Here is a 15913-nt window from a genome sequence, read left to right as displayed (position 1 = left end):
TTTCCTGATCAACTCTTAACCTCTTGAACAAGAGTGAAAACCTCATCCCACTGGGAAGGCTTTCAATCCAAAATGCCTATTTCAGATTAAGCTGTTGCTCCTGAGGATCAGGTTCATGACATTGCTAAAGACTGTGATGTTATTTTAAAAAGTTTCTATCAGTTTTTATTTACTAGCATCTTACTTTGGTTGATGATTTGCAAGCACAGAAAAATACATCGAGCAATGCTGGATTGTAGATTTCGTGGCTAATAACAAGCTGATCTAAATGTGCTTCAGGATTTATCCTTTGATAAAGTATATAGGTGAATCCCAATTATCTGAAGATTTTAAAGTACATTCAAAACTTTCAGAGTAACAGGTTGGAGAACTTGGAAGTTCCAGATCTGTGGAGCACCTAAACTTTGCAAGTTTAAACTGTTTTTGTTCCCCTCCCACAACACATACATGCTGTACAGGAAGGAGCGGGCAACAGCTCTCCAGGGGTTAGGTCTCCAGAGGGCTGAAGATTACTCCTGCAGACATAGGTGCTGGAACTAGGGGTGCTGTGGGTACTGCCGCACCCCCTATCTTGAAGTGGTTTCCATCATAAACAGCGTTTACAGTTTGGATCATTGGCTCTTAGCACCCGCAATATACAAATTGTTTCAGCACCCCTGCCTGCAGAGACAGCAGGGACACATTAACCAGAGGCCATTTAATCAAGGTTTACCTGTAGAACATACTGATAATCTAATTCAGTGTTACAGAATCAGACACAGATTTTAATTCTTATTTGTTTGCAGTGAACATAATGTTAATTATTTTCCCCTCCAAAAAATTCCTAATCTCAAATGATCATTTTCAGTAAACACTAGACATGTCTTTCTAATAAGCAATACTGCTAATAGTGCTATAATCTCAAAAGTCCTTACAAATATTCATGAATTAAGTCTCCTATCACCCTTAGAAAGTAGGGAAGTATCATTATATCCATTTTACAGGTGGGGAAACATGAAGAGGTTACAGACCTTGACTTGCCTAAGGTCACCAGGAATGGAAACTAAATCTGCTGACACCCAGTCCTATCCTTTTCTCACATGGACTAGCCCTTTTTCTGAGGCACACAAGCCTGTCAAAGGTTCAGCCCGCCTGCAGCAGGTACTAAAGTCAATGGCAACTGTGAATGCTCAGAGCATCTGAAATATCGTGTGGCCTTATGTTATATCGCTATATGATTTTTAAAATATACCAAGCAGGCGAGATCTACCAAAGGGAAAGTTGGTGGGACATTTTTAAGGATGACCAATACTTTTAATGCTTTATTATTACCAACGTTCCTAACTACGGCTGTTATTAATGAAAATACATACATTTAGGTTACATTGCACAGTGTGACACAGCTTTCTATCAAAGCCGGGGAACTATTTTAAAAAGTCATTTGCTAGAAAAATGTGGCAAAAAAGAGAGACTGGCTTGAACTTTACTATTCTGTTAGTTTGTTTTTTAATATTGCTAAATATATAACTCCACAATACTTAGCAGTTCTCAGACGTTTCCATGTTTGAGGTCCCATGTCTTTCTTGTGGGTACCTCCATGCATCTCTAGGGGTTACAGGAATTTGAATGTATGAAGCTCTTAACAAAATGCAGGCATATGAATGCAAGAAAAATATATTTTTTGAAGTGTAAAAAAGCCAGTTTTATTTTTGGACCCAAATAGAACAGATTTGTTTCCAGATAGTTGTTGTTGCTCTTTAAGGGCCAGATTCCTAAAATCCCTACTTCCACTGCATAGAACCTTACTATGCAAGTAATCCTATTGATTTCAATGGAACTAAAGGTGAAATCCTGACTTCACTGAAGTCAATGGGAATTTTGCCATTGACTTCAGTTGGACCAGGACTTCACCCTATGGGCCTATTAACACAATACTAAGGGTGAGAGAATCTGTCCATAAAGCGCCTGCTCTGCTCCTGTGAAAATTAGTAGTTGAGTCACTTCCCCAGGGATGATGCACATTCAGAACTGTTAAGGAATGATCCTATAAACATTTAGGCACATGAATAACTGAAGCAGAACCCACTACTCACATGAGTAAAATGTACATTTTTGCAGGATACAGCTTTACCTTTTGCACATAAACAGGTTACCATTTAAAAGTTCCACATTAAACAAACATCAGAAGGGTGCTGAAAAATCTCATAAGTAAATGTCTTCCCAAAACATAGAAATCTTGTTTAAGAGGAATACTTTTTATTGTATCAAATGCCTGAAGCATATGCAAGTACACTTTTATAGCATTTAAATTGCAAAATGAAAGAACCACATTGTTTACTTGCCCAAGACTTCAGCTAAGGCAAACCCCAGGGATCTCAGGAATCTTTGTGGATACCTGGGAAAATGGGATTCATAGGTAAGTCACAACAATAGCCATGACTCGCATTTCTGTCCTTATACTTAAGATAGCCATTGCACGGTAGTACACATTTTCTCAGTCAATTCACCAGCTTTTAAGACATTGTGCTCCTAGTGTTAGATGTTGATTGGCCCTTGAATGTCTGCACTGCAGGGTCAGTGGATAAGGAGCCTCCTCCACTTTTGAGTACCCCATAGGCGGGCCAAACGGAATTCCAGCTGGTGCATTCAGGGAAGTGCAGGGTTACTAACACATTACTGGCAGTGCACAATGCCCCAAAGAGAGCAGAGAGGGACAGAGAGCATATGGAGCCATAACTCCACCTTTCCATGATGGAAAGTGGATCTTGACGGCCACGGTGTATGGGCATGGGGACAGAGGAGAGCATGCTGCATTTATGGTTGCCACCTCTGAGGTACAAAAAAAACAGGACAGATTTCTCAGGACAGCTATCACAAAAAAGTTACCTGGGAAAACAGGACAGGTGGCAACCTTAGCTGAGCCCTTTAAAGGTAATCTGGCTACATGTAAATTGCAAATAAGGCCACTTTCTCAAAAGTCAGCCTCCTCTACTTGTCCTATAAGGCCACACCTGAAAGCCAACCTCTTTTCACACTGTAGGAAAGGTGCTTAAAATCTGAGCACATTGCTCAGAAGCTGTTGGAAAATGTTATGATGAACTCTGAGGATAGCAATTGCCTTGTACAAATAACTGGCCAGACATACAGTAAGGATAGTCTTTAAATAAATAGAGTAGATTTTAAATAAATACATACTAAGATAATATAGTTGCAGATTCTTTCTTCTGCTACTTACTTGCCAGGGCCCAAGTTCAGCATGCCTCCACTACAGCTGATGACAACACTAATAAATGAGAGAAATGAAAGAAGAAGTTCCCTGCATCTGCTTTAGGTGGGGTTAATCAACAGTTGTAAGAGAAAGACAAAATCATGAATTTGGGTCTTGGTAGGTTAGAAAGATTTTGATTGACCTTTAAATCCAAGGCTAATATTTGGCATTAGAATTTTATAATGTATAATGATCAAATATGCCATTTCAACATACTATAAAATAGTTTAAGTGAGAGAACAAAGAAGATATATACACTGTTTATGGTGCCAAGCTTCACCCACTCAAAGCTATTACCACTATTATGCACAGTGACTTCTAAATGGATTCCATACACGTAAATCTGCAGCCATTCTGAATGTATTCTTATCCCATCAATACCATAAATTCACACTAGTTGACTATGAAAAATATTTCCTGAGTAGATTACCAAGATAAAATTTCATGTGACTCCTTTGAGAATATTTAAATACCATCATTAAGTACTGAACAGTTCAATACCAAGTGTGCCAGCCAGTTACTGTCAGAAAAAAAAATGACATGCACTGTCTGTTTTCAACTATTAAAATAAACATATCGCAGAAATGAAACCCAAGCTTACACAATGAGGAACGTTATCCAGTATTTAAATAAACAGTTCTAAGAAAACCTCTGAAAATGTTTACCAAGCTATCTTCTTGGTAATTTCTATGGAGAGCATTTTGCTGCATCCTTGGATTGCCAATGAATCACAGTAACGCTAACAATACATATGTAAATTCCATTGGACAATGCTGAAACTTAATTGCCTGTAGTTAGCTCTCCAGGCAAGGGCATTTGATTTGAACTGGCGGTTCATTGCAAGAAAGTTTTTCTAAGATTTATTTTGTTTTCAGAAATCTGCTAATTTTTTAAAAAAAGATAAAAATACATTTATTCTTGATTAGATAAACTAAAAGCACCCACTTACTAATTAAACAATGTATACTGAATTCTTTTTATATTAAACATTGCTAGCAATCTGTCTTCCAAAATGACCAAGTTAGTGTTTTGTATATATTCTATTACAAATACAGTGTTCTGGCAAACATTGCCTATACACAGTTTAATGAATGTTATATATTACTTTGTAGAGTAATGAACACATTTCTTTTACATAAGTCAAGATATAAATGCTCAGTTCTACATATATTTTCTAATGATTATAATTGCATGATTTGGGTCATAGCCATATAACTACTAATATTTCTCATTTACCATGTTCATGGCAGGTGCATTAGAAAACATTGGACAAATAATATATTAACTACATCTTACATTACAAATTCAGGGGAAAATCATTAGGGGAGATAGAACTGAGGTTTTTTTTTGTATGCTCCTTGTTTTGAAAGGGAGATGAGTTATTGCTGAAATGCCCTGCAATGGCAGCAGCAACAAAGCAAATTCAATGTTCAGAGTTGTAATAATGTAGTCAGGTCAGATTCATTTGCCTTCACAATGAGAAACAGGCCCTTTCATTCTAGTGGGAAACTGACACATGCAGATAAGTGCTCACTGCTGCATGTATCGTGTAAACTGTGGCGAAGGTTTTACCTGCAGCCCAAGTTCTGATCATTGACAAAGTGCACAGACCTCAAATGTAACATTTACACTGACTATCTACCTGTTAATCCATCTCCCCCTAAAATGTGAATACTAGCTCTAATTCAGACTTTAAAACTCTAGAGACTCATTTTTCTTCTTGACAGGTTTCAGAATAGCAGCCGTGTTAGTCTGTATCTGCAAAAAGAACAGGAGTACTTGTGGCACCTTAGAGACTAACAAATTTATTAGAGCATAAGCTTTAGTGGGCGACAGCCCACTTCACCTATGCATCCGATGAAGTGGTCTGTAGCCCACGAAAGCTTATACTCTAATAGATTTTTCTTCTTGTTCAAGGCACAAGTGAAACAGTGATCTTAGTTCAGTCCCTAGTGGACAAATGCAGAATAAGTAACAATCTCATAAGCATGATTCAGCAGGCAGTTGCTCAAGTAAAATCATGCGTGCGGGAACACAGACGACATTTCTCCTTTCCATAGCATTTGCTTTGAAAGGTAGAGTGATAACTGAATGAGAAATCTTACACTCTAGAAAGAGACAAGCCTCCAGTTCTAATCTTTCATCTTTCTAAAGAATTCCATGTACAGTTTAAAGAAAGAAAGACTGAAATAAAAAGTGAAAGATACATAACTGGGTTTATCTTATTATGTATATTTTCTTTTACACATGAGTTTACTGCACATAATCATCCTTATATCGTTAGCACCAAACACATAGTAACTACAGTTCAATCGATAAGAAAATAAGCACACTAACTACAGAACTGTAAACAAAAGGCATTAAATCTTTTCTGCAGTGGCTGACAGGGATTTGAATTGTAACTGATACAGCTGTCAACAATTACACTAATATGCATTTTTATTGCATATCCAGTATTTGTTCTAAATGTGAACTCTTATCACAACTGAAACATGTAACTCATGGAATACAAAAGATGTAGACAATTTTGTAAGTGCAATCTTAGCTGATTAAACATTTCACCAATTGTTTAAGTGGCTTGCAGAGTCTTGGCAAAGTAACATTAAGCAGGTCTTAGGGACAGCAGTAATATCTGTGTGTCCACCAATACAGTGAAAAATATATGTTTTTGATAGAAATTATCAGCTGTGCAGGATTATAACTCACTGCCAATTCTCATTCCCAAGCTGTGGGCTTGATCCTGCAAAGATTTCCACAGGTAACTTTACTCCCATGAGTAGTTCTATTGAAGTCAATGGGATTACCCATATGAGTAAAGTTATTCACCTGCATCAGTCTTTGCAGGACCAAAGCCCCAAATTATATTTTAACTACAAAAAAGTTCATTTGAAAGTTTACACTTTTAGCACAAATTACTAAAAAGAATTTATTTTTGTATTACTCAGAAAAGCTCCTGATATTCCTTCAGTACTATTTTATATAGACTATTTTATGTCCAATGTAATCCATACATTTTAAAAAGTCATACTTGATTTTTTAAAAATATTATATTGTGGCTTTTTACTAATTAGCTGACTGTGATAGTACAAATGAATATGTTTTGGGGAGAATAATAATATTCTTATTACATTGCCTTCAAATTATTAATCACATTCAGGCAGTCGTGTTAGTATTTCTTTAAAAGTGCACACATTTGCGGTGGGTACCAGGTATCCTTCATGACATCTGATCTGAAGCCCAGAACTATAAATAGAGGTTATGAGAATACTTAATGAAAAGTGTTCCATCATTAGAAGTCTCTGAAGGATAATTATACACTGTGGCTTTCAAAACATTCTCAGTCCCCTGGGATCACGCTTTTAAAAAGATGCATATCCCAGCAATGTGAAGAAAGTTTTGCTCCCAAAAGCAAGCCCAAAGAAGAAAGGGTGAGTTCTAGCTGCAACATTTCTCACCATGTATAACATGGAAATAGACAAATCCACATTATCTCAGTTCTCAGAGAAAGACATGCAAACTGTGAACAACACAGGGAAGCACGATAAATAATCAGTTCAATGAGAATTTGAAAGGGAAACTCTTACTTTTTGCAGCCACTGTGTGTAATTTTCCATCACATGTTCCAGATGTTGCAGTTTCTGGGAAGAGAAATCCTGTTCCACGTGAGGAGCATCTCTCTGAAGAGCATTTGTGTTGTATTGGTCTGTCGTGCTTTCACGACAGTTCCCGTCTTGTTCTGGAAGAATGAAAGTATAGGTGCACTGCCCATGCTGAATCCGGTTGTATCTTCTACCAGTGGTTTCTGGACCCCGGCGCTGGTTACTGCATCCTATGTGAGCCAGAAGAGCAGCCAGGAAAGCAAAAGAAAGAAAAATTGTCATGTTATTACTACTTTCCTTTCCTGCTCTTATAGAAACTTTTACCTCCTCTGTCTTTTAATTTGCTCTTTATTTTATAGAAAAAAAAATCTTTGGAAAGAGAATTGGAGAAGAGTATTTAAATATCAGCTTTGACTAAAATGGTTTTTATTTCACTATAATGATAGCTTCCTTAGTTAAAATTAGAAATATTTATTGCATAGTAGCTAAGATTTATTGTTTCCTCCCTGTTACAGTCCAGCATGTAGCCTTCCTTAGTTAGCTGCATATGCATGTCCCAGTCTCTTTCCCCTACACTATCTGCTGCAGAACTGCTATTTTCTCCCAGACCTCAGAGAGTTTTATTAAGGTTGCACATTCAAGCCAAGCTGGAAGCAGGCTGCCTTTCACAAGATGACTTGACAGGAATGTGTGTATGAGTGCGCCCCTATGCTAAGGACGGTTGATGGCTCAGTACAGAGGGATCATCTTACAAACTGACTAGATGCATGACTTCAATCACGTATCGCTGTCAGGTCCCTACTGCATATAACTGCTTTTGACGGATTCACATAAGTTTAATAAGTGGGGCAGTCCACCTTAATATACTTCCTATGTTCCCACTGACCTATTAAAATGTAGATAAAGTGTAGAAGTTTGTTGTAATCCCTCAGTAAATATACAGAGCAGTGAAAATAAAAAAAAATTCAGTACTAGATATTGGCTTGTTTCCGTTAGCGAATGCTAAGGCAGAAGACTGACACTTCTGGAAAATATTAATATTTAACTGCCCCTCCCCAGGCTTGTTTTTTTACAATGATATTTCTGAGCAGAATTTACAGAGATTCTATGTACAAGACAGAGCTTGAAATCAGAACTGCCAAACAGCATTCAGAACGTGCTCTGCAGAAGAGTGTATACATGTTCCATGAATAGAATAATATGGATAATTAAAAAAATAATAGTGGGATGTGCGAGCCAGCATATATAAGGGTGTTATTTGGTACAGGGTGCGTTCAGTGGTCTTATGGAAAATATTTCTACCAGTCTGAAAGTTTGCATGGGTTATACTGGCATTCCTCATTATATGTTTTATTATTTTGTGTATGTTACATCATATGATATATTATTATGTAGTCCTTCCTTGACTGCACTAGCTGACCTGTTGAGGTCCCTTCCAGTCCTACACGTCTATAATTCTGTGATTCTAGGTAGCATTTCCTCATAGCACCTCCTTAGTAAAAACATTGTGATAACTATTTAGAATAATATACTTAGCATTTAATAATGCCTTTGGAGATGGGTCCAGGTCACAAAATTTGGAAACAATCTAAAAATTCCTAAACTTCAGGGGAGTTTGGATCCAGGTTCCAGTACATATACATCTCTAGTATATGGTGTAATTATATAAATCACAGTTAACTCCTTTGGAACCCACTGCTGCAAACTTTACTCATGGAAGTAGGTCTTACTAACATTAGTAATGTTATTGGTGATAACAAGACAGAATACATGAGGAAAAAGACTATTTGCATCAGTAAAGGCTGCAAGATTTCACCTTTGGGGCTTGTGTGGATGTCACAAGCATTTCTACAGGAATTCCACTTAGATCCAACAAAGCTTCAGGAGCTGTTCGCCAGAATTCTTTGCTGTTCCTGAAGAAGCTACTGCCACTCAGAGCCAAGGACTTAGTCTTTTTGCTCAGTTCAGCCTGACCTTTCATCATTAGCCTGAAAAGGAGCCAATGCATTTGAACTAGGAGGAAATTTAAATTTCTTCTGAGAGAGAACACAAGGGAACATTCAGAGCAAGATAACACCTTCCTGATCTGAGGGGGCGGGGGGGGAGGGGGAGAGAGAACCATGAAGCAGGACTATTCAGAATTTAGAAAAGAAAAAGGAAAGAGGAGCACTAAAACTACAATTCATTTTGGCAAAATAAGAACTTCCCTCTATTCCCAGAACTAGCCAGCCTTTACTTCACCTTTCTTTTTTCTGCTTATGTACCTATTTTAAAAATTCACTTTATAGGGCCCATGGTACTGGAAGCACTTTTCACACTGCTCCAACATCACCAGGTCTACTTCTACAGTAGTTATATAGAGTAACTAGGTCTCTGCTTCACATGGATAGTAAAGTCAGAGCATTGATCAGAAATACTCCGGGAGCAGACACAGCAATGAGAGATCAGCATGAATAAGATCCACCCCATGAGGCTGAGAAGGAGAATATGCCAAAGCACAAGCATGATAACAATAAACAAATCTGAAAAGTATGTTTCACCTTTTATCTGAAGATCTCAACGCAGTTTTCAAAGGAGGGTAAGTACTGGAGGTGGGTGAACACTGCAGGAAGCTTTCCAGAAGCATCAGCTCAAATTTTAAAATGCTATAGCTATGCTCACACCATCTTTGCATTCACTTTCTGCAGATATTTCAGCCATCAAGTTTTACTCGCTTGAATGCTTGCAGGTAACAAGTGCAAAAGCTTGCAGGTTCACTCTGGAAGTGATACCTTTTAGATGGGAAAGGACTCTGCTTCACACAGCAAGGGGCCAATTCATCCTTGTTCTATGGCCCCTTTGCATTAGCTGGAAGGCATAGGGTCTTCCCCCCGGAGATAGTACTGACATGGGGCCTCTGTACTAAGTGCAAAGCTGGCTGTGCAAAGCTCTGCCCCACTTCTGCAAGAGTCCCGTGGCTCAGGGTCGTTGGCCAGAGCAGAGTTATTTCAGAGGAATGCAGAGTGTATGGGGTGGACCTGCACTCCGATAATGGTCCATTGGGACCACTGAAAAAAGAAACACAATTTAGAGTGGCTTTGGGAGCTGATCTAGCCTACACAGACCCCTAGAGCCCCTGAATAGGGGAAACACAAGCAACCTCCCTTCTCTAACCTGCCTCAGTGCCTGGGATGAACTTGCCCCAGAGTTCCCCAATTCCCTTAGCAGAGACCTGGCACAGAGGAAATTGAAGTCCAGGATCTGCTCACAGCCCTTATGAACACAACTGTGGCCACGTATGCGCACATACAATACAGGTATAATCTTACTGTACATTTTTTCTAGGCATGATGCCTTGCATAAGGCCAGTGGGACCGGACAGGAAAAGCTTTAACATTTTCTAAAGTTCACTATTCCTACCTACAGTATCTGCTACCCCTCTCTATACTGCTACCCTTCTCTGAGAATTTCAAGGACCACTGAGATCTCCAGGTCCTCCTCCTGATTACAAGAGTACATTCATCCAATCAGCAAACAACAATACCTTGTGACTTATGTGACCAACTCCAATTAACCAATGCGGCTCAGATTTTGAATATAAAGGATTTAATACGGTCACCCAACACTTTGTGATTTCAGTCCAGAGAGGAAAAGAAAAAGCCCCCAAAATGTGTTGAGTAATTGTGACTAACGAATACATTTGAATGAACTCTCCATCTGCCGACTGACATTCCACAAGGAAAAAAAGGAACTAAATTGAGTAAAAAGAACAGGAGTACTTGTGGCACCTTAGAGATTAACAAATTTATTAGAGCATAAGCTTTTGTGGGCTACAGCCCACTTCATCGGATGCATAGAATGGAACATATAGTAAGAAGATTATATATATCTAATACACATACAGAGAAGATGGAAGTTGCCATACAAACTGTAAGAGACTAATTAATTAAGATGAGCTATTATCAGCAGGAGAAAAAAACTTTTGTAGTGATAATCAAGATGGCCCATTTAGACAGTTGAGTAAGTCATTTATCCACAATCACTTACTCAGCTCTCCTAAGTATAAATGATCCCTGTTTTACAGATTCAGAGACAGACAGAGACTAAGTGACTTGTCCAAGCTTACATAGGAAGTCAGTGGCAGAGCTAAGAATGGAACCCAGGTATGAATGTACTTTCAAAACTTTAATGCATTCCCAAGAACACTTCCTCAATGGCTGTCTTCTTCATTCCCCTTGCAATTTCCCTGTTACAAAATCCTGGAACGGGGTTGGGATGGCCCTAGAAGTTTCCCTCCCCAGCCCACTTTTTTATTTAGTTGTCACATGAAATTCAGCAGTTGACCAGGTAATCCATCCTAAAGACAAAAAACATGAGGATTTTTGTCCAGATCAAGGTTACACTCACACATTTATGGTGCTGAATACACATATAAATAATTTGATGCCTTTTGTCATAGAACGATATTTATGCACAGAGTTTACATACACAATGAACAAAATCAATGTGATTTCTTTACATTTCTGTTGTAATGTGTGTTGTTGCTGCAATTAACTTAGACTAAGTTGCAGCATGTCATACAATGTAACTGGATTTGCTCCAGTCCAACTTCCTCTTCATCTTCACAACAGAAAACCTATAGAAACTAACTAGGTTCTGCCAGATACCAAGTGCAGGATTTACAGTGTGGTTACTGTTATGCTGTACAGGATCTTTTATAAGAGAGAAGGCAAATATGCCATATTTATTGAGAATACAACAGTTAGCATTTGCTTTTCAGTCACGAACACATACACATCATGCACACAGTCCTGCCAGTTGATATTTTTATAGTTACCAGTCTGGAGCCTGGATCAATTTAGTGACTAGCCAGATTGGTCGCAGAGGGAACTTTGTCGGTCCGGGCTTTGTAGGTCGCGATCCGATGCTCCTGGAGTAGTGGCAAGACGAACCCAAAATCCCATGGCAAAGCACCCTGTTCTTATAGTTCTTTTTCTCTGTTGAAGTCTATGGATTTTGCTGTGTCAGTTTGTGACAAGTTACTCCTTAATTGGTGTATCTTTTGATGTAAACATTCCAATACACCTCCAAGAGGGTTATCCAGTCCTGGTCCGATTTAATCAATTGTCCTGTCTTTAGGGGTGCCAGCCTTCACCTCAGGGTTGTCAATTTGCCCTTCCTTCATTATGGATGTGTGCTGATGATTTTCTGGTGTCCTTAGGTCTCCTTACTCCTTTTTCCTTGACCATCTGGCTATAACAATGGCCTTCACACCTTATCTTTTCCTGATGCATACACTCCTCATTCACACAAAGTCTTTTTACACAGACCTTTGAGAATACAAACAGTGTCAGTTTATTTTGAATCTCCTTACCATAGACACAATACAAGATCCTGTCTTTCACTTACTAAACCTTAAAAACAATGAAATGTATATTTAACTAGAGTCCCTAATTTGTAATACATATAGGAAACCATAGTAGACATTATAACTTATCCTAAAACAAAAGGGTGACCATAATCAATCATAAGGATTGTTCTGCTCTGTCCCTGCCTTAACATCAGTACAGACACTGGCAGTCTGTCAGATGCATTCCTACCAATGTCCCAGAGGGTCATTCCTTTCTGCTACTCAAAAAAGGGTGGCTGGTAAAATGAAATCAAGACATACATTAGTACCTCTATTCTTGTAGTACAATTATAAAATCCTGCTCCTACATAAGCTCCAGCTAAATCAATGGAATTTGGCACAGTCCCATTGATATCTTACTTGCCCAGCAGTGTACTTAATCTCAATCAAAATACATATCAGGAATTTCAAAATCAAGTGAATGAAATGAGGTATTGATTCTGATCTCACTTAAACCAGCTTTGTATGAGGGTTATTCCACGGACTTCAATAGAGTTGCTCCCGATTTACACCAGTGTTCTGTGAGGTAGAGTTACAGAGATTCTTTTTTCCAATATGTGGTTGTCAAGAACACAAATTCTATTCAGTTAGCCAATGGGGAAGAGTTACTTACCATTTAAAAACACTTTCTCCTTCTACTTGAATGTTTTGATTTGTTAATCTCCTGGGGGCAGGTTGGTGGTGGTTTCAACTAAATTACTCTTCAGGAGTGAAGTGTGTATATTTACATTTGTATATTCAAGCCATGGATCCTATGTAGCATAGCATAGTCATAGCATTCCGTCAAAGGAACACACTGATGTACACTGAGTCATTCCACTTCCCGCCCCAGCTGTTCCAGCATCTGATCTCACACCTGGGAACAGCCAAACAGCGGGGAAGATTGACATACTGGCAAAAAAGTAGTAGCTCTTAAGAGAATGCAAGGGTTGGCCAAAGAAACTACTCAGCTACTGGTTACGCCAAGTGTCCCATTTGGATTCCATGTCTCACACAAAAATGGTGAGGCTGGTTGGGGCTGTCTTTGGCTTCATTACTTTATCTGACTGGTCCCAAATGAGTAGATGGTTAGGAACACTGCACCCCTATTTCCTGAAAACTTAATTTCATGCTGTGGAATGCAAGAAAAAAGGAGTAAATCTTATATTCCTAAGAACTTGTCCAGTTTGCACATGGTCAGAAAAAGTCAATTAGACAAATCCAGTTCACTTGGTTCTCATTCATTACACAGGAAAAACCACCAAAGTAAACCCTTAACTGCCTTCTAACATAGGTTCTTTTTACCACCTTCCGTGCCTATTGGACTCACATTTCTTTCAATGCACAGGGCCATGTAAGGCCCTTAATGTATGCAGCTGCCATTCCCATCCAGAGAAGCTGTGGGTGCTAATCCACATGAACTGTCTGCAAACGACCAGAATAGATTTCCTGATTCTTAGTGGCCACTTAAAGTAAAAATAGTGGTGATCCTACACTTCTGCAACTCTTTTTGTGTGCCTATAACAAAAGCAACGTGATGTTGGTATTATTAACTGTCACTTGAAGGGATGGATGTTATATAGGGATACATTTACAGGGCTGAACTTCCTTTTTATGCCTGCATTTTTGGTGCCCATAAAATGATTTGTGGGTACAAATCTAAGTGCCTGTGCTTCAAACAATCCAATTTGTGCTCACAGTCAGGAAGCTAGAGGTGCAAGTATTAATTTGCATCAATTTTGGATAGATAACAAGACAGAAATATCATATTGTCTCTATATAAATCTATGGTACACCCACCTCTTGAATACTGCGTGCAGTTGTGGGTGCCCCATCTCAAAAACTATATACTGGAATTCAGAAAAGGGCAAAAAAATGATTAGGGGCATGGAGCGTCTGCCGTATGAGGAGAGATTAATAAGACTGTGACATTTCAGCTTGGAAAAGAGACGACTATGGGGGGATATGATTGAGGTCTATAAAATCATGACTGGTATGGAGAAAGTAAATAAAGTAGTGTTATTTACTCCTTCTCATAACACAAGAACTAGGGGTCACCAAATGAAATTAATAGGAAGCAGGTTTAAAACAAACAAAAGGAAGTTTTTCACACAATGCACACTCAACCTGTGGAACTCCTTGCCAAAGGATGTTGTGAAGGCCAAGACTATAACAGGGGTCAAAAAAGAACTAGATAAATTCATGGAGGATAGGTCCATCAATGGCTATTAGCCAGGATGGGCAGGGATGGTGTGCCTCACCTCTGTTTGCCAGAAGTTGGGAATGAGTGACAGGGAATGGATCACTTGATGATTACCTGTTCTGTTCATTCCCTCTGGGGCACCTGGCATTGACTGCTGTTGAAAGACATGATACTGGGTTAAATGGACCTTTGGTCTGACCCAGTATGGCTGTTCTTATGCATCTGAAACTGAACAGTGTGTGCAACACACAAACATAAATGTTGCTGGTTCAAATTGCAGCCTTTTGAAAATTTTGCCCACAATTGAGTATTGACCAACAGCACAGTACATCTGAAGATTTTATTTATTGCAGAAACTACTTCCAGGAATTATTCCCCACTGGGGAAAAGTAAATGTGAGAAAACAACATGCCATTACTTTGTGGGATTGAGTTTATGGTCTTTGTTCATATGGAAAGATTAGCATTTAAATTGTGACAAGTCCAGCTATTTTGAGTACAAAAGTGACTATGGTATATGATTTAAATATGGAATTACCATATTATGAATGTTCTATGTATCCTAATATTCTTGATAGCTTTGTGGTTTTTTAATTCCTATTTAAATAAAAATCAGAAACACAATTTTTTTCCCAGCAAGTTACTTTGACAATCAGAGAGGCCACTGCATTCTGCTTTAGCTTCAGTTTCTCAATGAATTTAAGATGTAGTCCCAAGAGGACTGCACTGCATTAATCTATTCTTGAGGTCATGAAGGCATGAATCATGGCATTGAGATCTGCGTGGGAAAGAAAATGTTGCAAGCCCCTAGTCAGATGCAAATGTTAAAAGAGTCATCTTGGCTACTGCCAAAAGGTGGTCATCCAGCAATGATTGGGAATCTAACCTGACACCAAGTTAATACCAAGAGTAACACATGGTGGACAAACATCCTGAATTAGAGGAGCAGATATACTCTTCACCAAATCTGCCATTTGTTTTCCCCAGGCAACCTCTTTTTTTGCTGGATTGAGCCTCACACAGGTCACTGTCACTCATGTCCCAGACTTTGTGAATCACTGGGAAGGTTCTCAGCTATATCCTTTGTCTCTTCCGGTTCAAATGAAAGGGCAAACACTCATCACGTGTAGGATCTTTGATGGGCTGCCTTTGCAGCAATGGAGAGAATGGGGAGGGGCAGACAATCAGGCAGGGATTTTTCCATAAAGTATGGGTTTTCCTTATAGACACATAGCAGGTTCTCAACATCTCTATTATATATGCTGGATACCCACAGAATTGATCTGAGAAAGTCACATGCAGCCCCTTAAGAAAAGCTCCATCCATTCCGCCAGAAGTCTGCAGGCACATCAATGTTTTTATGCTTGCAGACCTCTGGGGATCAACATTTTTAAAGGCAGCTGATCAATAATATCAAGACGGATACCTAATATTTGTCCAACCCTGGAAAATGAACCAGCGTAATTAATACAGTCTTTCTCCCATATCCAGATTAGT

At 38.8% G+C, this 15913-nt stretch overlaps 1 protein-coding gene across 1 annotated transcript in view; it reads right to left on the bottom strand.

Moving 5' to 3' along the window:
• ANGPT1 (angiopoietin 1) overlaps positions 1 to 7128 on the bottom strand; it is a 203668-nt gene extending 196540 nt beyond the window's left edge. Inside the window, exon 1 of the mRNA XM_077808861.1 lies at positions 6832 to 7128. Within this exon, the coding sequence (XP_077664987.1) occupies positions 6832 to 7128 (297 nt within the window). The remainder of the gene's footprint in view (positions 1 to 6831) is intronic.
• Positions 7129 to 15913: the final 8785 nt, after the last annotated feature.

This window comes from Eretmochelys imbricata, chromosome 2 (assembly GCF_965152235.1).
Source record: "Eretmochelys imbricata isolate rEreImb1 chromosome 2, rEreImb1.hap1, whole genome shotgun sequence".
NCBI classification, from domain to species: Eukaryota; Metazoa; Chordata; order Testudines; family Cheloniidae; genus Eretmochelys; species Eretmochelys imbricata.
Note: the sequence above shows the minus strand (reverse complement) of the source record. Positions and strands in the feature narration are given on the sequence as shown.